Source organism: Salvia splendens, chromosome 22 (assembly GCF_004379255.2).
Source record: "Salvia splendens isolate huo1 chromosome 22, SspV2, whole genome shotgun sequence".
NCBI classification, from domain to species: Eukaryota; Viridiplantae; Streptophyta; class Magnoliopsida; order Lamiales; family Lamiaceae; genus Salvia; species Salvia splendens.
The window spans coordinates 1,129,933-1,152,456 of record NC_056053.1 but is presented as its reverse complement, the minus strand read 5'-3'; the positions used below and the strand labels follow the sequence as shown (position 1 = coordinate 1,152,456).

Genomic DNA, 22,524 nt, shown 5'->3' with positions numbered 1-22,524 from the left:
TGTTATTTAGAATGTATATTAAATTACTTGACGACAAGTCTGGAGTGATTTTCGTTAAATATTTGAAGTTAATTAAAAAAAAAAAAAAAAATCTGGAGTGATTTTCGTTTGACTCGACAACAAGTTAGTATACCAATACGCTTTTGTCGAGATCACACTAAAAGGTGATCTTCGCCATTCTAGGGCGTAATTATGCACCCGTGAGAATATTTAATGATTTGTTGTTTAGAATGTAAGTTACTAGACGACAAGTGTGAATAGTTGTTCGTTGGTGTCAGTGGCAAGTTAATATATCAACATTTGTTTTTCGCGATCATACTAAAAGATGATCTCCGCCATTCTTGGATGTAATTATTTATCCATGCAGATATTTATGATTTGTTATTTAGATTATTTAGTTATTCAAAAACTAGACGACAAGTCTGAATGAATGTTCGTTGATTTCGGTGAAAAGTTAATGTATCGAACACGTGTTCACGGCGATCAACTAAAAGGGGTCTCCGCATTCGTGGCACTGAATCATGACACCCGCGCAAATATTTATTGACGTGTTATTTAGAATGTATAGTTATTAAATTACTAGACGACAAGTCCGAATATTCGTTGATGTTTGTGGCAAGTTAATATATCGAGATGTGTTCATCGCGATCATACTAAACAGTCATCTCCAATATAACAGTCATCTCCAATATATCAGAGTTAGACTTTTGAGTATTTTTGAATCAAAGTAGAATTTAATTTATCTCAATTTGCCACTCAAAATCATAAGATCAATATAATCAAACTTTCTCAACTTCAAGAGGGGTGAAAACCAAAATTACTCACTGTTGTCATTTTTTATCATGAAAAAAGATTCTAATTTGACATTTTAAACAGGTCATGATATACTACTACAAATTAATGCCCATTTAATGCGAATATCTAAGGAAAAGAAAATAATGGTTGCTTGACATCTTACATTGTCAAGATATATCACAATTTTACATACGATGCTGCACAGAATTGCACAGTTTTTACACAAAATCTGGATAGATTGTTCTTTTAGGTTGGCGGGAAGTTGATGTATCAACACGTGTTCGTCGCGATTATACTAAAATGTGATCTACGCAGCATTCGTGGATCTAATCATGGAAACCATGCGGATATTTGAGGACATGTTGTTTAGAACGACAAGTCTAGAACGTTTGTCATTAGAGTCAACAAGTTAGTATACCAACACGCTTTTTGTCATAGTCATACTAAAATGTGATCTCCGACATTCCGGGACATAATTATGCAACCGTGCGATATTTAATGATTTGGTATTTAGAATGTGTAGTTATTAAATTACTAGACAACAAGTCTGACTAGGTGTTCGTTGGTGTCGGTGGCAAGTTAATATATCAACAACAGCACGTGTTTGTCTTGTGATCATACTAAAAGGTGATCTCAGCCATTCTTGGATGTAATTATGCATCAGTGCAGATATTTAATGATTTGTTGTTTAGAATATATAATTTTTAAATTACTAGACGACAAGCCAGAATTATTGTTCGTTGATTTCGGCGAAAAGTTAATGTATCGAACACGTGTTCGATGCGATCAACTACAAGGTGATCTCTGCATTCGTGGCACCGAATCATGACACCCGTGCAAATATTTAATGACATGTTATTTAGAATTTATAGTTATTAAATTACTAGACGACAAGCCAGAATATTCGTTTATGTCAGTGGCAAGTTAATATACCAACACGTGGAAAATTAATGGTTGCTTGCCATCTTACATTGTCAAGATTTATCACAATTTTACATACTTTGTTATAGTGCTGCACAGAATTGCACAATTTTTACACAAAATCTGAGCATTTCTGTGGTAATCTCATGGCTTTTGACAATCTATAAAACAGAAAATACAAAAAAAAAAACAATTTCATTATCAGTGAAAATATCAAACAAATTGGCAGAATATGTAAATATAATAGCAAAAAAGAATTAAAGCTTACAGGTGTTACAATGGAATTTGTTGCTGATTGGAGATCCATACAAGAAGCATTTAGAATTTGTAGAACAAAACTTGAATCAGAACAGCACAGCACTGATGGAGTCTGATAAATTTGATTCCCAATTAAAATCCCAAAACTGAATGCTACATATTCATCATAATTAAATGTGGCTGGCATTAATGTTCTTAGTCAGCTTGCTCCATCAGCATTGTAGAATCTGCAAGCTGGCTGAGCAATCAGAAGAAGGCATCGAGATTCTCCGATTTGTGCTCAACTAGTCGACTAGAGATAGCAGGAACAATGTCTGAAACACCAAATGCCAAAAGAACAGATTTGAAGGTAGAGATAGACATATATAAGAGCTAGCAACGGGATATGATATCTCGAGGTGAAGCAAATTCCCAGATTGCCATCTCAAATTGCGACAAAATGAGAATATTGAATGGGGCGTACCTCTTTACATGGCAGTCAAACCGAACTTGATAAAGACTGGAACTACACCCGCGGGACGACTGTTCTGTGCGGTTTTGGTGCTGAATACAACAAGACTTGTTAAATATGAGAGATGATTCATAGAATTCAAATTTTATATATAAATCCATCAAAGAAAATCTGCTTTGCAGTTTGAAATGGTGCAGAAAGAAATTGTGGCCTGAGTAAAAAACTAAAGCTTCAAAAAGCTTTGTGCAAAATAGAAACTTCACCATAAATAAAGGTGCTATACTCTGCCAAAATTGTTTGGGTGATACATAGGGGAACTGATTCCATGTTACCCGACGGAAGCATGAAAGAACTGGCATTACAAACAGTAATGCACAACAAGCAGCCACTACTACATGAGAAGGGAGAAGTTGGATATGCATTTTTTGTGAATGCTTTTCATTATCATTAAAGCATATTCTGGACAGCCCAACCTTTCCAAGAAAACTTTTGCAAAGAAAATAATACTCCCCCCGTTCATCCTATTTGTCTATCTGTCGCTTAATTTTGCAAATTGTAGCAGAAATATTAAGGTTATCACGAATTCTTGGCATCCTGGTGGTCAGTGGAGGGAGGAAGTTGATGTACTAGTTATATACTGTTTGTTGATGATAGATCTCTTTTCTCTCAATCAGTTATTGATATGTGCCTGTGTAACACACTAAAACCAGAACAAGCTGAAGAGTAGAGACTAGAGACAACTCTAGGAGAATATCTAATATTTTCCAGTTACAGCTCTGACAATTTTCGATTTAAATCACATGCCCGTGTGAGCTACCACAAAAGGTGGATTGCATAGCGAACCCTTCCATGTTGCAACTAATATTTGTCAAGAATCCCAACATATATCAATTTCTAATAACCTTAAAGGAATATGCTAACCGTTTGGATTTCCTTGCTCATAGAAGCTTTTTAGAAGATCAATGGCTTCTGCTGCCATTATTCCTCCAGTGCACTTGAATCCCTTTCTTTCTGATATTCCACCACTGAGAAAGATTTTAAAAATTACAACACAAAAAATGACAATCTTGATTTATTTCAATTTGTCAAAGAGAAAGATAATTCGCTCAAAATAAATTATGTAGTACTCCAAATGTATGACTTTGTAGTTTGTCCTAAGACAATATCTGAAGCACATCAGTTATTTTGAATCTGGAGGGGCAGTTCCAGGTAACCGCCACTTCTCCGTAACTGCCACTCCATTTCAAAAATAACAGATGCACATCAATATCTAGTTAGTTAATATAATGAAAGTATGACGTAGCTTAGTGCTTCCCTAGCATGGTGCAAAGGCGTGCAAAAGAAGGAATTATTTTTATAACTAATTTTAGGTAGAAATTAATTTTCGGGAAAAGAAAATGGAAGTATCTTAGATTCAAACCTAGGAAGTTTCCCAGAATTACTTGTATGCAAGGACAATATCGAACCACAACCTCCGAACTTATCATTTGCACAGCCATAATATACTTCCTTCAATCCTAATACGGAACCATGAAAGGTAACCAAAGTTCAAATATCAATCATGACTTGCAAACAATGGCCAAAAAACCTGTTTTTCCGTACCAATTATCGACAAGGCTCCTGCACACATTATGCATGGCTCACATGTCACATACAGTGTGCACTTGGAAAATCTTGACGCGATTTCTTCCTTCGAAATTCCCTTTTTCTTCCACTGATCAAGAAGAACATCAATTGCTTCCATCTCAGCATGACGAGTAGCCTGCATACCAGTTATGAATATAGATAAATATAGGAATGTACAATAGGAGAAGGATAAGAAACTGAAAATAAAGTGGCATTAAGAAAGAATGTAAGGCTTTGAAATACTACTAGCAATTATTTTCATAGAAATGAAATATAAGCAACACAAAATTATATGACAGACTAGTGGCTGTATTCGAGCCCCAAATTTAGATGTCAGTCAAGGAATTAATTCGCAGCTAATTTTGCTATGAAAGACAGTGAATTTCACCTGAGCAATTTTTAAGATAATCTCTGGAACATTTATTATTCTATTCCCTGACCATTGTATTTTCAGTAGTTACCAAGAACAATGGTGAATTTGAGCAAATGAATATCAAGCAAATCAGTCGAAACTACCATCTCAAAGTTCTGTGTATCAAGTCAAAAATGGTTTAGAATGATTCTGTTAGTTTCTTGAAATTATCTGCAAATTATTTATCTTCCATATCTTTTTAACCATATTACCATGATACAGTGATATACATGTGACTCATGGGAAGTCTTCGTTGTGAAGTTCTGATTTGGGGGGAGATCTGCTTGAGAAGAGATATATGTGGCAAAGATGAAATATTGGAAGGTGAAACCTTCCAATATGAACCCACGGCATTACCACCGTTCCATTTTTTTATCACTCATCCATACCATCCACTATCAAAAGGTAGCGTATATATATAAGTAAATACATCAAGAATCCTATTCCACCCCAAGCTCTAAATAAATTAATAATTTAAACAAATACTTAATGGTCAAATCCTACTGATACTATGATAATTAAAGATCTCCAATATTTCATCTTGGTCACATATATCTCTTCTCAAACAGATACCCCCAAATCGGAACTTCACAACGGAGATTTCCCATGTGCCCCATGTATCACACAGTGACAGCAATTTTTTATACCTAAGTATGACTCTTCCACAGCTGTCATTCTGGACATATGATCTTCTCAGCTATGTAAATGTGATGCATTACTAGTTCCAACATCATAAACAAATATTGGAAGAAAGATGACAATTATTGAAAACAAATGTGAGACAAGATAAACGGTATAAAAAGGGTACGCACATTTCTAGTCTCAGTTGTTCGATTTCTCCCCACAGAAATGACATTCTGATCCTCTACGATTACGCAACTGTCCAAACATTAAAAAGACAGGAAAAGAAAAACGAAACTTGAGAGAACAGCACAAGGAAATTATTTCAATAAATATGTTCAGAATCAAAATGTTAATTTATTAATCAATTCAATCCACACCGGGCCATGGACAGCTAGATAACAAAAATTTGGTGGAGAAATTAAAAGAAAAATTACCCCACTGGCACTTCAAGGCTGTCCAATGCTAGCTTTGCCTGCAAAAAAAGAAAGTCGGATAAGAATTTTGCGTCTTAAAAAGGATCACACTACAGACAAGGCTCATGAACATAAAAGTCAGCGCAAAAACGGAATATCCGTAAAAACCTCAGAACAAAAATATAAGCAATCAACAATCATGATCAGTTACCAACATAGTTTTAGCAAAAAACTCAGGTATAAAAATCACTAACAAGGAACATCCGATTTGATTCATGCTAGATTGTTTAATACATTTGAATAAACAGGCAGAAGGAAAAACAGGAGCATTTTAACATCTCATATAGGTAAGCAGCTGAAAATAGAACAAAAGGTCGTTATTGAACACTGCAAAACCAAACATTACAATAGCAGCTGTTACCTGCTCCACAGCGAGCTTCATAAATGAAACACATTCAGCTTCCGGCGCAGCTCCCTCAGCAAAAGACCCCATCTATACCCAAAAACGGAATCAAACGGATCAAAAATCTCCAAATTCAAAAAGCTTTACTCTTTCTGAGGTCTTTTCACAAACACGTGGAAAGCTCTACCAGATTATGCATAATAACATAGTATCCATTTTTTCAATCGGAATCAGAAGATGGGATTGCAATTCGGTGATATGAGCTTCTGAATTGGGGCTTTCAAATAGAATTAGGGTTTTTGGATTTTTTTCAAAAAGATGGGATTGCAATTCGGTGATAGGTTTTCGATTTTTTCAAAAAGACAAAAACTAAAAATTAAAAAAAAAAAAGGATGAATAGGATACTGATTAGTATAAAAACGGTAGTATATGTGATTTTCTAACTTTATAGGAATAAGATTTTTGGTATTTAATTTTTTTTGTATATCTATTTTAGTTTTAATAGTATCTTAAAAATTATTCTTAACAACATTAACTTTATAAATAGTTTAAAATCAGAGCTTGATTATTTCACTTTATCAATAACACTAAACCACAGCTAACATTTCATATTCCACTAATCATTTAATTCATATTTTATCATTTTCAAAACAAAATAAAAAAATCCACATCATCTATAATTTAATGTGCCATCGAGTAAATATCAAATAAATCTCAAATAAAATTAGTGTTATATGCTTAAACTAGCATTTACAAGTACAATAACAATGTATAAACGAATTTTTTATATTTAGAAATTGATAACAAACATCCACAACCTTTTATCCTCTCTACTTTGTTACATAGACATATACTTGACTACAGTAAAATTAGGCCACAATCTTTTTACGGCTCAAATTGGAAGAAGAAAAGGGCAAGGAAGAAAATTTGGGTACACCCTGAGCCATCAGTTCAAAGCCTAAAGCTGCTATATCCCCCTGCCCCCGACGATCCATATCCACCGTAAGGCTGTCCTTGTCCTTGTCCTGCATATGATGACGGTAAAAACGAGCTTCCCCCGCCTCCCAGCCGAGAGTATGCAGACTCCACATTAGCATAGCTTCCGGGAGCTGGCTCTCTGTGCCCACTGATGAATTCCTGCACATTGTTAACATACCCAATGTTACCTTACATGATTCTTTTACAATTTACATGATCATAATGGAGAAGGTCAAGGCAACAAAAGAAATATAAGATCATAACTACTAGCAATCCATGTAAAAACACACAAGCCATATATCCCAACAGCAGTTGACAAGCGGGAGATCTGACAAGGAGAAAGGGTTATGAAAACTTAGAGGACTAGGATTCTAGGATTTGAAGTTTCATACTTCCATATGACAAGGTAAGAATAAGAAATCTTGCTTTATCACATCATTTGAAGTATGCTTAATTTAATCAGAAACGTTATGATGTAGATCACAGGAATTTCCAACAGCGCCTTAGTGACTTGAGTAAACAACTTTGACAAACGTACCAAGTAGTTGCTAATGAAATCCATTGTGCTATTATACATTAGGTCAGTGCAATCACGAGCATAAAATGATTGTACCCCTTATTTTAGACTGATTGAATTTTGGGACTGGTTGATGTATTATAGCTTTTAGGGGCTCTTATTTCAGGATGGTTGATTAGAGAGGGATCAGAAACTGTTCTGGGTATAAAATTGGGGCAAAAAGAGATTGATTTGATAAATTTGGAGAGGGGTAAACTAGGCACGAATTTCTTTTGATTTGTTATGCTAAAAGCAACTTTAGATTGCAAACGGGCAAAGCATTTTACACTGAGCCTACCTTCTGCTTAACAAGGCACGAGGCTAAATGCATGGAGCCTATTGTGCCTAGGCAGTTGTCACACCACCTTGTGATGTACAAATTTGGCGGACCTAGATTTCAAATTCAGAATTGCTCAAGCAAATCCCAAGATGCAAATTTTAAAATCTTTTAATGAAAAGACTAACAGAAGGGGAGACAACATTCTACTTAAGAAGGTTAATACAAAAGTAGGAAGAGAATTACTACCATGGAAGAGAGAGTGGACGGAACTAAAATGAAAAGGAAAATAGAAATAGAACATGATGAGGTAAGAGGAAATGGCAAGTGAAAGCTTCAGAGGAGAGAGATGTTTTTACTAGAGATGGAATTTTTGAAGGTTGATTTGGTTATCATGACACATTACAAACATAATAAAGAGTATAACTTCAATGAATTCTCTTCATAATCTCATATATGATCTAAATCAAAAGGCATTATATTTCATACATAAAAAGTACCCATGGTCCTAACTCCTAAGCCCTAGAACAAAATAATAAGCTTCAGTGAAGAACTGATGATGAACTACAAAATCATTACCCATTCTATTTCTATGACAGAGTTTGCCCAAATTTGCTGAAAAATTATAAAAGCAGCAAAAATTAATAGAAACAGATTATCTACCTGTATAAGTTGTTGAGCTGCTTGAACTTGTGGAGAGGTGCCTTTGATTTCCACTGTAATCTCTTCAGGCAGACCTCTACTCTCTTGTACAGTCAAAATAGCACCACTACTGCGTCGAATGTAATCAATATTCGTCCCCTGAACACCGATAATGTCCTCTGCATATGCAAGAGGTATTTGCATGGTCTGCGCAACCTGCATAAACAAGCAACATATAAGAAATATGTTAGTGGGCATAACCAATGTTCTTCAAATAATAAAGCACAGAGTTGCAAGTGAAAATGTAGGCGCTTACAAACCTGAGTCACAACAGGTCCCCCGGTACGCCCTATTAGTGATGAACGATTCACAAGTCCATGTTCCTGCCCAAACAATGGTAGTCTAGAGGCAATATGAGATTCTATCTGGCTTTCACGGTCCAGAAACAGTGATTCCCTTTTCAACGTGACAGGATAATCAGCCCCTAGTGAGGTTTGTGGTGTTTGATGCAATGATATCTTGTCAGACCAAGCATCCACTTGCCTTTCCTGAGTGGCTGGTGCATTATACTGCATGTAGAGAGAGATGTCACTAAAGTAAACTCATGATCTCACCCATAATCAAACCGAGTAGGACTAGGAACAAACTTACACTCTTCTCAAATAAGGGAAGAACACTTTGATCCACTAAAAATTTTCTCAGGTGACCTACGACAGCTTCCAATGCCTTAAGAACCTTCAAAGCTTCCCCTTGTAACTCAACAACCCTTTCTTGGGAACCAGCATAAGTTGGTACCTCATCTGCAACCACAAAGACAGAGGACAACATTACTCACCTTAAGAGGAGAAATTGTCTCAGCATGAGTTAAAGACAAACAAAAGAAAAAAGCAAATTACAACAGAACTTTGCTTATTAAGGAATTGTGCAAAAGTATTCTCTAAATAAGGAAAAGTTTGATATCTGAAATGTCTAACAAGAGAGTTAAAACTGTGATATCTTCCTGAGACAGTTCAGATTTCCCTTCAGCAATATTTTCTAATTTTCAATGCATACAAACAGGAAGACGATTTAGAGAAATAATTATAAACAGAAACACATTTTGCTTCTGAAAAAATGAAGATATGTTCAGACTTAGTATATAAGGCCCAAAAGCAGCAGAGAAATACTAAGCCACTTCCCAAAACAATAGTTAGAAAGATATAACATAAAAAATGACACGATCAATAAGATCAAAAGATATTATTTTACCATTTGAAAGCACACGGACAGATGCACCACTTGTTTCCTGAATAGATTTGATCAGGGATCCTTGTTTTCCTATTAAACTAATGGCCTGTGTTGACGCTACTAATAGTCGAATCGAACAAAATGCAGCAGCTGTGGTTTTATCACCATCATTCTCAGGAAGACCATTAACACTCTTGAAAATTCTTAAAATGGCATCAATTGCTGGAGATACTGCTGCTTCAGGTTCTTCCTTGCCAGTTATTAATACCTGATATTGGCAGGTTCGAAGTCACAAGTTAATGGGGAAGATCAGCTAAAATCCAACTGTGGTAAAACATAAGCATATTTTCAAGTAGTTGCACTAAGCTATTAACACACAACTTGATTTTTATCATCGCTCATCAGGCCTCAAAACATCTTCAAAAGGAGAATATTTCAATTGCAAGCTTGCTTCTACATACACAAAGAAGTCATTCAGAGGGCATCAATATGCCACCATCGCTGAGGGGGGGGGGGGGGAAGGCAATGATGCTGTGGTGAGTTCAGGTAAGATTGGATTGTTCAGGACAATGGATAAACTCAGGGCTATTTTTGCAACTAAAATTAACAATCATTGTTATTGCCTCGAGGTTACCAAGACCCTATGCTAAAGCCGGATGGGGCTGACCGTTTGAGCAATAACAACTAGTACTATAAGTTTGACATTCATTTCTAGCTCCTACTGCACCAGCGTTAATGTCATAAAATCAAAACCTTTAGCACCAAGAAGGAACCGGCATGGATAATTTTAATAATCCCCAATTATCTTTTACAAACCTATAAAAACCCTAGAAATCAATGTCTTCACTATCCTTAGCAGGGAGAGCCTATTCCAAACCCCAATTAAACATGCAAAGCCCCCAAATTCAGAAAAACACCACCTAAATGAAAACCTAATTAACTTAAATCGACAGGCACCATTGCCAAATGCGTACGAAGGTAGCAAGAGTAAACAAAATTAAAAATCAGGAGAAATTACAATGCGATCCGGCGAAGTGATGGGGCCATCGAGCACGCGAACCCTAGCTCGGGTTTCTTCAACGAGCTTTTTGATAAGATCTCCCTTCCGCCCGATAATGCCGCCGACTTTGAGCACCGGCACCAATAGCCGGAATACCGAGTATCCCGGCCAGCCGGGCCACTTGGCCTTAATTTCCTCCAATTCTCTATCCTTTTCATCCACCGCCGGCGCCTCCGTCACTGGAGCTTCCTCCGCGGCTGTTTCGGCCTCTTCTTCGCATTTCGCCTCAGCGAGCTCAGCTGGCGCTTGTTGTTCGTCGGTGATGGCGGCGGTTTCTGCAGGAGGCTGAGGGGAGGCCATAGAAGTGGGTTTTGCGACTGTGTGTGGAGAGAGTGAGAAGATTGTGTTTTTAACAGAGAAAGAACAAAAATAAAAAGACGAAAGCAAAACAGAAAATGGGAACTCGAGTCTCGATATATTATTTCTTCATTATTTTGTATTTATATTTAAAAACCATAAAATTTCGAATTTGAATATCAAAGAACAAGTCGAATGTGAATTGATCAAATTTATTTGATTCATCTACAATTGAAATATAAGCAAAAATCAAATCATAGGGTTTCGATTTTGATTTTTGAATATCAAAATTATTTGATTCATTTCAAATTTACTAGTTTGTACTCAATTCTTTTTAATTTAGAAGTATATTTGGCAAAAGTAACTGAATATTCTGTTTGTAATGGTGCGGTGTATTTTAATATAATCACCATATGTTATGGAGTAGTATTTTATGTACCTTTTTTCAGTGTGGATAAATCTCTTATAACATTATCTTGCAATGTCTTAATTTCAGAATTGATGTTTATAAGTAGCAAAGTCTCAAAATACTTATCTAGTTATAACTTTTCTAGTACTCCAGCATACCAGTTTGACAATACACAAAAAAAAAAACAATGAAACTAGTAGAACAAAAATGAATGTCAAAATGGAGTTTTCCAAATTAGCGAAATAAAGCTCACAGCATTTACAATATAATATATCTTGAATAATAATACATTCCAACCAAAAGCAAAAGAGTGACCTAAAGAATATCTCAAGCCAATAAACATTCATGAGCGAAGGTACACTTAAAACTATCTTCAACAAGCCCAAGAGTTACCACTACCAATAAACCAAAACAATTCTAACAAAAAATTAAAAGAAAAAAAATTGATGAATCAAAATGAAAATGAATCTTCAACTTGTTAATTGCCCAGTTTTCCCTTCACTGTACTAAAATAATTCACACGAATGTCATACCGAGAAACGTAACTCCTGGACCGAAAGAGGCTGGAAAAAAAACGCGAAAAACTATACATCTGGTCAAGAAACGTGCCAACTCTTTTGATGAGAAATGTGGGTTTTGTTGGTGGCTTCTCTCGGAACGAAACGTACCAACTCAGCAAATGTCAAACTGGTATGACATCTACCTTCGATGTGTCCTCGCATCTCAACACAACACCTTCAGGACTGGCTGGAAGGATGCACTTACTCCACTGGCATCCTGTAGAGAAGGGTTCTGGTGGGGGGACGATCATTAGTACATTTTCATTCCGTTGCACGACTCCCATAACACTCACAGTGCTACCTTCTTTTATGTATCTGATCACAAATCAAGAAAACAGTGGAAACTATGAGTGAGATTCTGACAAGTAGAATCGAGAATATTATTTTTGTATGGCTTGCTCGTGCACTCTGTGTGCGTGTGTACAGATATTTGTTAGTAACTTGAAAACGAAGCAAGTATGTTGAGAGTTACCCTTCTTTGAGACGCATTACGCGGTCGTCACTAGAAAGATTTCTTTCTCCTAACCATCTGACGAACTCAGGAGACATATCCCGGTTGGATGGATTGATGTCGACCACAACAGACTCGTCAACGTATGGAGTTACCCTGGCACCATAGCCAGTCTTGACCAATGCCCGCAAGCCAGATTGGAAGTCGGAAATATAGAAATCAACAACATGCCTCTGCAGTGATGATTACAACAAGTTAGATTTCATTAACTTAGCCTGCCCAAAACAGTAGGGTTCAAAAATTCGTATCATCACTAAAGAAAGAAACATCTAGAAATGTACATCTTTTAACTTTTAAGCATGACATAAACAGAGGAATCTTGTTCAATGAAGTAGGACACATAAGTTTCAACAACAAGTATTTAAGCAATGAGTAACAACGAAGCTCTCATCCTCACCTCTAATGTCCGGAGGCCCCAGGTAAAGCGGCGGTGTGTCGGGTTTGCAGCTTTGGAATCCCATCCCCGGTATTCGTACAAGCTTGTAGATGTATAAACACATCGAGGAACTCTTTGGAATGATGACTCGAGAGGAACATTTCCGCAGGTAACAACCTTAAAAAGGAGAGAGGCTATAATTGTTAGGACAGCACACAGCTTTTAAATTGAACAAAGCTTTAAAAAAAATACTTCTCCTACAGTGCAAACATGCTACTTGCAATGTCCATCTGATATTCAGATTCATCTGTTGCTAATGTGACTCCATTAAGAAGAATAGCATCGCAATAGTTAAATTGAGAGCACTAGGTAGTCATGTAATCTAGCTCCCTTATTCAAAACATTGTAATGCAGCATAAAACTGGGTAGTTGGAAAAGACAGAGATCTTAGCCTCGAATCCAATCTAAAACTGTATATATTCTAAATGAACATATCGACGTACCCCAGAAACTTTGACAAATTGGCCATCTTTTGCAGTTCGTAACTCTGCATCTGGATAGCTAGCTATAAAACCAGTAACAGCCCTTCTTCCCCAACACGTATTCCAGGTGAAAACGGAAGCAACTGCAGCAAAAAGAATAACAACAACAACGAGAAGAATGGGATTGCGAACAGCACCAAGGATAAAGCCACCAGCAATAAATCCCATAACAAAGAGAAGAATGATGGCCCAAAGGATTGGCTTGGGGAAGCTCTTGCGAAATGAATATTCGTCATCCTGGCTAAGATGGGTAACAGCCTGGTTATTGACTAAAGAAGCATTGTGCATCTTCATCGAGCCTATAGAATCCAAAGGACCAGAAGCTTTGCGAGGAGCCCCTGATGAATTTAGGGGACCTGATGTAATAGGCCCGGACGTAATGAGGCCGGTGGTAGGCAGAACCGGAGGAATAGGTCCCGAATTTTGGCGAGATACAGCAGTCCCACCTCCCTGAGGACCAGACGACTTCTTCAATGGTTCACCGTGTTTATTAAGTGGGCCAGAATTTGTCTTCTTCATCGAAACTGATCCAGGAACCCCACCAACTGAAATCGAGCCACTTCTCACAGAATTCAACTGCCCCGAGTGAGAAGCTGCACCACCAAAAGAACCTGTCCTTGTTGGAGCACTGTTTATGGGACCTGATTTTCGGGACCTGGAGCCATCCCCATGGATGTCGAACATTTTGCCTAGCTCTCCAGATTTTTTTATATCTCCTCCAGTATACGGCATGGCAACTGAGCTCATTGTTGGAGTTTTCTCTTTCAGCTGCTCAGGCCTGCCCGATACATAAAGGCCATTGCTCAACTGATGAGAGGGGAAACGAGAACCCATATCGCAGGTTCAATCCTCCAAATAAGCCACGAGGTCCAATACTCCGGCAATGAACCAATATAAAAAGGACAGCCACCAATAACGACAATCAGAATCACTCCACTCAGCAGATTAATCTAGAGCAGGACCAAGGCGACATCTAATTCCTAGAAGACACAAAATCAAGATTTTTTTAAGATGTGAGCAGCAATTCACTTCAAAAATTCAACGTTAAAGCAATTCACTCTGCCTTCTCACACCATCACAAATATCTTACTACTTAGTAGCCATCAATTTCTCACCTATACACCACTTAATAGAAGATGATTGATTCTAAAACAATTCCAATAATCAAATCTAAAAAATTACCAGTAAACCTAGAATTTCAAATTGTATTTATCAACACTAAGCAAAAGCAACAAAAATTCATCAATAGCGATCAAGTTTCATTCTGAGATGCTAGACAATCAACCAACCAACTACTTTACTTTTACCAATTTTTCAATTTCGTTTCTCAACCACCAAAATCTAGAACCTCAGAGGTGAAACTACTACTGTCTAAACCCAGATCTGAGAACCACCAATCACAAAAATGGTGGAAAAAAACCAAAAATTAAAAAACACTTCCACAGCTCCACACTGATAGCTACTGACAGAAATATTACATTAACGAAACTTCTCCATTACCAACACGAAAATCGAGCCTCACACCATCAAGCACAACCGGAACTCCACAGATCCAACAAGAAATAAACTTAAGCTCAAATATTAAGCGATTCAAACGCGTGAGATCAAAACCCTAATCACACATTAATGTTTTGAAAAGCAAAATCATTTTTTTTAAGGAAAAGAGGAAAGATCCCTTCTTGGGACCAACTAAATCCCCCCAAATAATTGATACAAATAGAAGAAAATCTAGAACCCATTTTGAGAAATCAAGCAATTGGGAGAACCCACATTTCCTTTTTGACCAATAGTCAAGAGATCACAAAACCCAGAGAGCAGGAATAGCATAAAGAGAGAGGGGGGAATCGAACCTGAAGATTAGACATTTTGGAGATCATAACTTGAGAGTTTGCTGAAGAAATGGAGGAGAAAAGGTGGGCGAAATGGGCAGGTACATTTGCGAGGAATGGGTGAGAAAACAGACAGCAAAAAAAAGTGTGAAACTGAAACACACACTTCACCTTCTTGCTTTCTGCTCTTCTATCAGTTTTCTTTTCTACTGCTGCTCTTTTGGAATGTCCTTTTTACCCTTTCGTCTTCCTTGTATTCTCCACTCTTACCACCATCGTTTTACTATTTATTTATTTTTCGGAAAAAATACTCATACTTGATCTTAGTTAGAAAAATATTTAAACAAATAATAATTGATCTTAGTTAGGCAAAATAACACCGGATAGGATGTAAGATATAATCAAGTGAGTTATTTTTTCTATTAAATTAGTTTGGTGTGGTGGAATTGATAATCATGGTTATGGTTGACAATATTTGACACGAAACACAAATATGACATGAATAATTGATTTGTGTCAGGTCTTATTAGATATGTGATTGATACACGTATTAAGAATTCGATAAATTTGGGTTGGGTTGGGTTCAGGTAACTTGCTAAAAAATAATTACTTAATTATTTTTATTTAAAGGTTACTTTAATTTTTTTCTCTAAATTCGTGTAAAGTATGTTTAAATCATGTAGATTAAATTTGTTTTGTTATCGTGTCGTGTCGCGAACGAGTTTGTATTGGATGCAGGTTATGTTCATATTTGAAGGTAGCAAGCTGAGTTCATATTCGGATTGCGAATTTTCTTAACAGGTTGGGTTTGTGTTAGGTCTTGGGTTCAGTCGTTATCTGTTTGATCCGATAACTACCTAACCCTTAACATATCAAATTCAGATTAGATATTATTGAATTGAATCGTTATTAGGTTGACTTAAAAATGATCTAACTCACATGATTTGCCATCTTAAATCGTTAGAGACATTATAATTTTGGCACTAACAAAACGGACCAAGATATATTAACATGGGCCTAAAATCGATAATGGTGTGGAAAATCAACATGATCGCAAGTTTAGGTATCTAGCGGTTGAATTTTAGTTCATGTTACTAACTGAAATTGTATATTTTAAGATAATTATCTTGATCTTTTAGGGAAGCTATGACGAAATCGTTAAATGAAAGCAAACAGTAATATACCATGGATATAAAGTAGCAAATACAATAAATATGATTTTGTATACAATTTTTGCTTACTTCAAATTAGTGTAATAAATTTCAAGTGGTTTTCGTGTGGATAGCATCACTGATATTTAAAGTTGATCTCTATATAAACAAGATTAAATTAAACTATCATAAGCACACATTTTGTACATTATTTTTGGTGTGACAATAGTGTTGGAGTTAGACCAAATTTGTGAGGTACTATTCACCATGCCAGCAATGTTTTTGACGTGTTAGTTACTTCCTCCGTTCGTCATTAGGAGTGTCGTTGACTTAGTCGGTTAGCTACTCTCGTATGAATTCATATATTAACTAAATTTAATATACAAATTTAAAAATTACCAACATAATAACTTGGCATCATGCTTATAGCTTTTTGTCATTATAAAACATATTTAAGTCGGATATCATTAAGAATAAATCATATGACAAGTCAAGAAATAGATAAAATATGAAGATACTAATATTTGATTGGTGTTGTGTGAGTTGGAGATGAGTTTGCACTATAAATGGGATTTTAGTAGAAACGGATATTGGAGTTAGAGTTTTAACTTATTCACAAATTTTGAAATTGCAAATATAATAACTAAGCATCACGTTCTAAACTATTTTCAATAAAAAACATATTCAAGTAGGATATCATTAAGAATAAATCATGAGACTAGTTAATAGTGCTAGATAAAATAAGAATATAATATCATTTGTGTGGTATGAGTTGGACGGTGGAATTAAAATTGGGTTTTATTAAAAATGTAGAATTGAGTTAAGAGTGTTAAGATTAAGAATTGGCTAATTATGACAAAACACTACTCGTCTTATAGTTGTCATTTCAAAATTGGTGACTTATCCAATTTATACAGTATTGAAGAATTTGAATTTAAAATCTTTTATCACAAAACTCTATTAGTAAATCATCCTCAAAGTGACATATATAGATTTTCTTATCATTTTATTTATCTTGTTTTGAGTTTATTTTCTCATATATATAGTAGAGAAGTTGTGCTTGGATTTAAAAGGGATAAACCCTTATTACTTAAACTGTGATGCTAATTAGATCCAATTTTTAAAATGTTTTAATAATGTTTAATTGATCGTTCAATTTGTTAAAAAACTTTTTGACACTAATTACTTAAATATTGGGTATCAAACCCTCAATCATTCTCGAGTCTCATTGTGAGCAAATACTCATGCAAAATTATTAATTAAGTACTAATATCAACGACAAATTTTCAATAAAACTTTTGAGAGATTAATGTTTTAAACATTTGACCTAAATTTGGAATAAGTTCCAAATTTAATCTGCAAATAGCTCGATTTATATTAGAAGCAAAATTTTTACTTATGTGATGCTACCATACACCATGATTAAATTTCTATACTTTATAATACTCCTTCCGTTCCACAAAGATTGTCCAATTTTTCCATTTCCGTCCGTCCCAAAAAATTTGTCTCATTTCACTTTTTACACTATTTCATTCATACTAACATTTTATTATAAAACCAATATATATAAAAGTAGGTTTCACATTCCACTAACCTTTTCAACTCATTTTTCATTAAATTTCTTAAAATCCATGTCTGATCAAAATTAGACAATTTTTATGGGATGGAGGGGGAGTAATATTTTAGTTGTAAGTTATTTTGGTAATACAATATTCCATCTAGCAAAAAATATTCTGTACTTTAATATACGTGTTTATATATTTTTTATTCATCTATGGAACGCGTTCTATAATTATTTTGATGTTTTTAATCACTAATACTTTATTTTTATGTATCAGTACAAAATTAAAAGATGAATCCAAATTGATAAAAATATACACTTCACTCCCTCTACACCAAGTTTTATAATTAAAAAAAATTACTCAAAATAAGGGACACGGTCAATCAAATTCCAATCAATTCCCATTAATGCATACATATTTGACCAAACTACAGTCGTAATTAAATTAATATTGTTAGTCTCCACAAATGACAATCAAGAGAACAAGAATCAATCAAGGCCATCCCGTTTATATATTATAATTGCATAATGTCAAATATTTTATAATTAAACACAACCTGTAACAAAATCATATGTTGCTGGCTATGACTAATTGCACCTCATAGTACATATTGTATAATATATACTCTAGCACATGACTTCCTATTCACCATTTACTTTTTCACATTCATGAAAGAGGAGCAACATTTATCTATTTTCTAAAATTTGAGTAAATATTAGTACTTTCTTAATAAAAAAAAATATCTACAAATTTAAGAATATTGTTATTAAAATGTACACTATCAATTTTGTATAAAAATATTTCAGGTCCATTTTATTTGCCCAAAACATTGATGTTACTCACCAAGTACTAATTTTCATTTTAATTTATGACTAACATGACAAAAACGACATCTTGGCTCTAACATTTTAAAAGTTATATACCCCTTACCACAATCATCAAAAAATAGCGAAAGTCTGATGCAACCGAACAACACCGACCATATAAACAGAGATAAAAGGGCAAAGAAGAGGACTACTACAACAAGAATACAACTTATGAACTCTAATGGTACCACGATAAAGGCGATTGATATTATGTTAGGGTAGGGCAGTGCCCAATTCTTTTATTCCGCGAAATTATATTTGGGTAGATGACACCCATTGTCGGCAAGTTTAGTTTTTTTTTATTTCGCAGTTTTTTTCTTTTTTGCAGTTTGTGACTTTCAGACATCGGCTTGAGGAGTTTGTAATGATTGGTTATCATATTCACTTGGATTGGATTTGTTGGGTCCTGCAAGATCGATATATTTAAATATCTAATATTGTTGTGCGAAGTTGTTGTTTGTTTTTGTTAATATTTTAATGTATTTTTGTTAATGTACTTTTGTTATTGTATTTGTATTGTTAGCGTTCTCGATGTACAATGCTCGCAATTTTTAGCTTAAGCATTTTCGTTCATAAAAAAGCCAATTGAATAATAACACAAGGCTTAGTTCGACGTATTTTATGTATTGTTAGTATCTACTAGTAATTATTAGAGCAAAAAGTTATATATCAGATTTTTTTTTATTACTAAAACTTTTTATAGAAAAGACATAAATATGTCATAAAAAGCAAACCGGAGTGTGTGCATATTTTTGTTTTCTTCTGAAATAATTAGTTGTGCATTCAATTATGTCTTCATCATCCATTACGTATGATTTTTTAATTTGTATTGTCAATATAATTTTGTAATTCGCATTAAATATTAAATTAGAGTTAACTTTTTAGAGTTAAATTAGAGTTAACTTAAAAACTGGAAATGTCCATTATGTCTTTCGTCTATCATTAGAAATTTAGAACGACTCTTACACAATGTATGGATAACAATCCTAAAAATAGATGTATCAATACAGAAATAAGTAGTTGCCTAAAATACAAAATCTTTCCTCTGATTTTGATTTTACATACGACCTAGTAAAATATTTGTTTCAAAAGTTTAAATACAAAAAAAATGTAAGTGTTCAAATATTTTAACATGGTTGTTAATTTCTTGCAAATTAATATTATTGTGACTAGCTAAAATAACAAATCATTGCCACGAGGCACGAGCTAAAAACGTCATTTTAATCCATGCAGATGTTCTATATCATTTCTTAGGTAATACTTTTATTTTTTCTAATTTTAAGAGTTTTATCTACTTAGATAAAAAAAAATTAAAACTCGATTTAAATCGGTCCATTTATTATTAATATAAATAAATTAATATATATCTTGAACAAATAACCAGTCCAGCTGGAATAATTGAGTCAAAACCATTCTTTAAAATATATGAAAACGAGTTTTAAAATCTTGACAAATTAAATGATCTAAGAGAGAAGTAAAACATTTTATTTGAGCAAATTAGAGAGCGTGGAGCATATACTTTATTTGAAATAATATGATGTTTTTTTAGGGAACATTACATGTGGGTTTTATATCTCTCCAATTAATTTATTAGAATAATTATATGGACCATCACACCACTAAAATTCTAAAATTGAGCAAATCTTATACTATTAGATTCATAACAATGCTTACTGTCATCCACCTCTCCAACTATTTTCCCTCTCAATTTTGTCAATGCCTTTGAAATTTATCACCATCTTTTGAACTTTTATTATATAAATTATATAAAAACAAAGGGGTAGATATAAAATATATATACATGCACGTCAAATCTCTTTTAAAGAAAAAATGTTATATAAATATCTCATAAAATAAGGATTAAGCTAAAATAATCTTCATTCAAACTAAAGTTACACTAAAATAACATAGTTAGTATACTGATGAGCTAGTTAAATAGTAGTGTAAAACTAAAACTATTACTATATAGTATGTATCATAAATTACTCTGCTTTAACATATTGATTTTAAATTAGAATGCAATAAGCTTTATAATGTCAATTGATTGGAAAAAGGGACTTATCAATATAAGAAAGAGGGGACTGAATTCCTTTAATCAAAATTCAAAGGGACATTCATGTGGGCTTTCGAAATCTGAAATTTTAGCCAATATTTTATTATTGTTGTTTAATTAAGGATTTGTGTACACTCTCTCATCTAAAAAAAAGACATTTTACTAATTAAACTTAAAAACCCCTTTTACCTTCCCAAAGATTATATTTCTGTATTCTTAATTAATCATAATTATCTTAATTGAATGCGATTCTTTGAGGGTATACTGCATAGCACTAATTTGGTCAACTCAACAAACATTCCACACCAAATTTGAAGCTAATTAATGACAAATTATTAAGCATTCATTATTCGTAGATCTCACACTAAATAATGAAATCACCAAATAACCCTTCTGAAAACTTTCTTATTGGTGCATAATGCAAATTAAGGCATAATTAATTACACAAGATATTATGTTCTTTTTATGATTTGCCAATACAACTACTCTGTCCTTTCAAGTTGAGAAGCTCCAATTATGACAATTTGTTTTCCTTCACTTTTTTTTTTCAAATATAGAAATGTATCACACGTCCATATCTTGTCACAATTCAAAAAAATTGAGCACTTTTCTCTTAACAAAAGCGACATTTTGTTTAAATAATAATAATGCAGCCAACATTTGTTGATTGTAAATATATTAAATTGAATATTGCAACATTGTTATTCACCTCAGTTGATATCTTTTCATTTGTTTTCTGATAAAATTAGAGAGGATCAAATGCTTGAAAGAGTAACACAATGGAAGGACTTGTCTTAAAATTGATTTGTTGTAGTTAATGCATGAACAATATTAGTACTTGCACATTAAAATAAATTTTATAATCTTTAAACATACAAAATGGAGTCACAACATCTTGTTATAGTCAGATTGAAGTTTGGTGGGACAACTATTTTCAAGAAAAATGGTGGTACAAAAAAGTTGGTGGAATGGGTGGGTAGTATATACATTCAATTCAGTTAGAAGCTTAGTGTATTTCTTGATTTGCCATCATTTTGTCAATGTTTTCCCAATCTCTCTCTTCCTTCATTTTTACAGTTAGTTACTCACATGTCTCACTCAATTCGATTGAGATGCCTCACCTCTCATACACCTAACTATCTTCCTCTATCTCTAGATTTAAATAAAAATGTAGTACAAATCATGTTTAGAGTGTGCTTCTTTGGGCACACTAGGTTGTTCAGCGTTCTTTTAATGGAGTCTTCTTTTTTTCTTACCGAAACTTGACTCAAACTAACTAATCTAAACTAAACTAACCAACAAAGTCATCACTTGATCTTGATCCCTCGCATATCGGCTAAACTAGTCCTTCCATGCTTTCGTGTATTTCAACTCTTCATGATCGCACTGCTCCCGCCCATGCTCTAATATCACACCAATCTTCAAGTATCTGGGTGAAATGGAAATTCCGAGTATCATCCTCTAGTTATTTTTTTAAGTGCCATAATAATATTTTCTTTTATGCCTTCCAAATTGTACTCAAAATCTTGGAACATTACCTTGTTGCAGATATTCCATGTCGCCCATGCGATGAGATTGAATTTTACACGGGAAAAATTGGCTAAATAAGAATTCTAATATACTTACCAATCACAAATAGCCACACCGAGCTAGTATAAGAATTCTATTTCTTAGACAAATGGGCCTAAACTTAAGCCCATTAATACTATGGGCTTAGGCTGAATC

At 34.3% G+C, this 22,524-nt stretch overlaps 3 protein-coding genes across 3 annotated transcripts; all 3 read right to left on the bottom strand.

Annotated features, from left to right (window-relative positions):
- Positions 1 to 1,921: 1,921 nt before the first annotated feature.
- Positions 1,922 to 6,276, bottom strand: LOC121787602 (tRNA-specific adenosine deaminase TAD2-like). Its single transcript, XM_042186379.1, has 9 exons — positions 6,091 to 6,276; positions 5,922 to 5,993; positions 5,522 to 5,559; positions 5,276 to 5,342; positions 4,028 to 4,187; positions 3,846 to 3,942; positions 3,347 to 3,450; positions 2,438 to 2,517; positions 1,922 to 2,288 (listed from the first exon to the last, which is right to left on the bottom strand). Exons 1-8 carry the CDS (start codon positions 6,100 to 6,102, stop codon positions 2,480 to 2,482), a joined length of 588 nt encoding a protein of 195 aa, XP_042042313.1. The 5' UTR covers positions 6,103 to 6,276; the 3' UTR covers positions 1,922 to 2,288; positions 2,438 to 2,479.
- A 397-nt stretch (positions 6,277 to 6,673) lies between these two features.
- Positions 6,674 to 11,038, bottom strand: LOC121787216 (RNA-binding KH domain-containing protein PEPPER-like). The gene is made up of 6 exons (XM_042185895.1): positions 10,602 to 11,038; positions 9,605 to 9,851; positions 9,008 to 9,156; positions 8,677 to 8,925; positions 8,378 to 8,572; positions 6,674 to 7,040 (listed from the first exon to the last, which is right to left on the bottom strand). The coding sequence occupies exons 1-6, from the start codon at positions 10,941 to 10,943 to the stop codon at positions 6,855 to 6,857; spliced, it is 1,368 nt and encodes a 455-aa protein (XP_042041829.1). The 5' UTR covers positions 10,944 to 11,038; the 3' UTR covers positions 6,674 to 6,854.
- A 545-nt stretch (positions 11,039 to 11,583) lies between these two features.
- On the bottom strand, positions 11,584 to 15,345 carry LOC121787215 (uncharacterized membrane protein At1g16860-like). Its single transcript, XM_042185894.1, has 5 exons — positions 15,189 to 15,345; positions 13,300 to 14,318; positions 12,818 to 12,973; positions 12,382 to 12,593; positions 11,584 to 12,224 (listed from the first exon to the last, which is right to left on the bottom strand). Exons 2-5 carry the CDS (start codon positions 14,170 to 14,172, stop codon positions 12,032 to 12,034), a joined length of 1,434 nt encoding a protein of 477 aa, XP_042041828.1. The 5' UTR covers positions 14,173 to 14,318; positions 15,189 to 15,345; the 3' UTR covers positions 11,584 to 12,031.
- Positions 15,346 to 22,524: the final 7,179 nt, after the last annotated feature.

What these genes read in the sequence shown, in the direction of transcription:
- LOC121787602 (XM_042186379.1), bottom strand. An exon ending in TGAAGCTCGCTGTGGAGCAG is followed by an intron (nt 5,560 to 5,921) that starts GTAACAGCTGCT and finishes CTTTTTTTGCAG; the next exon opens with GCAAAGCTAGCATTGGACAG. An exon ending in AGGAGCCTTGTCGATAATTG is followed by an intron (nt 3,943 to 4,027) that starts GTACGGAAAAAC and finishes GTTCCGTATTAG; the next exon opens with GATTGAAGGAAGTATATTAT.
- LOC121787216 (XM_042185895.1), bottom strand. Translation starts at nt 10,943, where the DNA reads ATGGCCTCCCCTCAGCCTCCTGCAGAAACCGCCGCCATCACCGACGAA. An exon ending in TGTCCGTGTGCTTTCAAATG is followed by an intron (nt 9,157 to 9,604) that starts GTAAAATAATAT and finishes TTGTGGTTGCAG; the next exon opens with ATGAGGTACCAACTTATGCT. An exon ending in GGGGACCTGTTGTGACTCAG is followed by an intron (nt 8,573 to 8,676) that starts GTTTGTAAGCGC and finishes TTGTTTATGCAG; the next exon opens with GTTGCGCAGACCATGCAAAT.
- LOC121787215 (XM_042185894.1), bottom strand. Translation starts at nt 14,172, where the DNA reads ATGGGTTCTCGTTTCCCCTCTCATCAGTTGAGCAATGGCCTTTATGTA. An exon ending in AATTTGTCAAAGTTTCTGGG is followed by an intron (nt 12,974 to 13,299) that starts GTACGTCGATAT and finishes CTCCTTTTTAAG; the next exon opens with GTTGTTACCTGCGGAAATGT. An exon ending in GGGGCCTCCGGACATTAGAG is followed by an intron (nt 12,594 to 12,817) that starts GTGAGGATGAGA and finishes TCATCACTGCAG; the next exon opens with AGGCATGTTGTTGATTTCTA.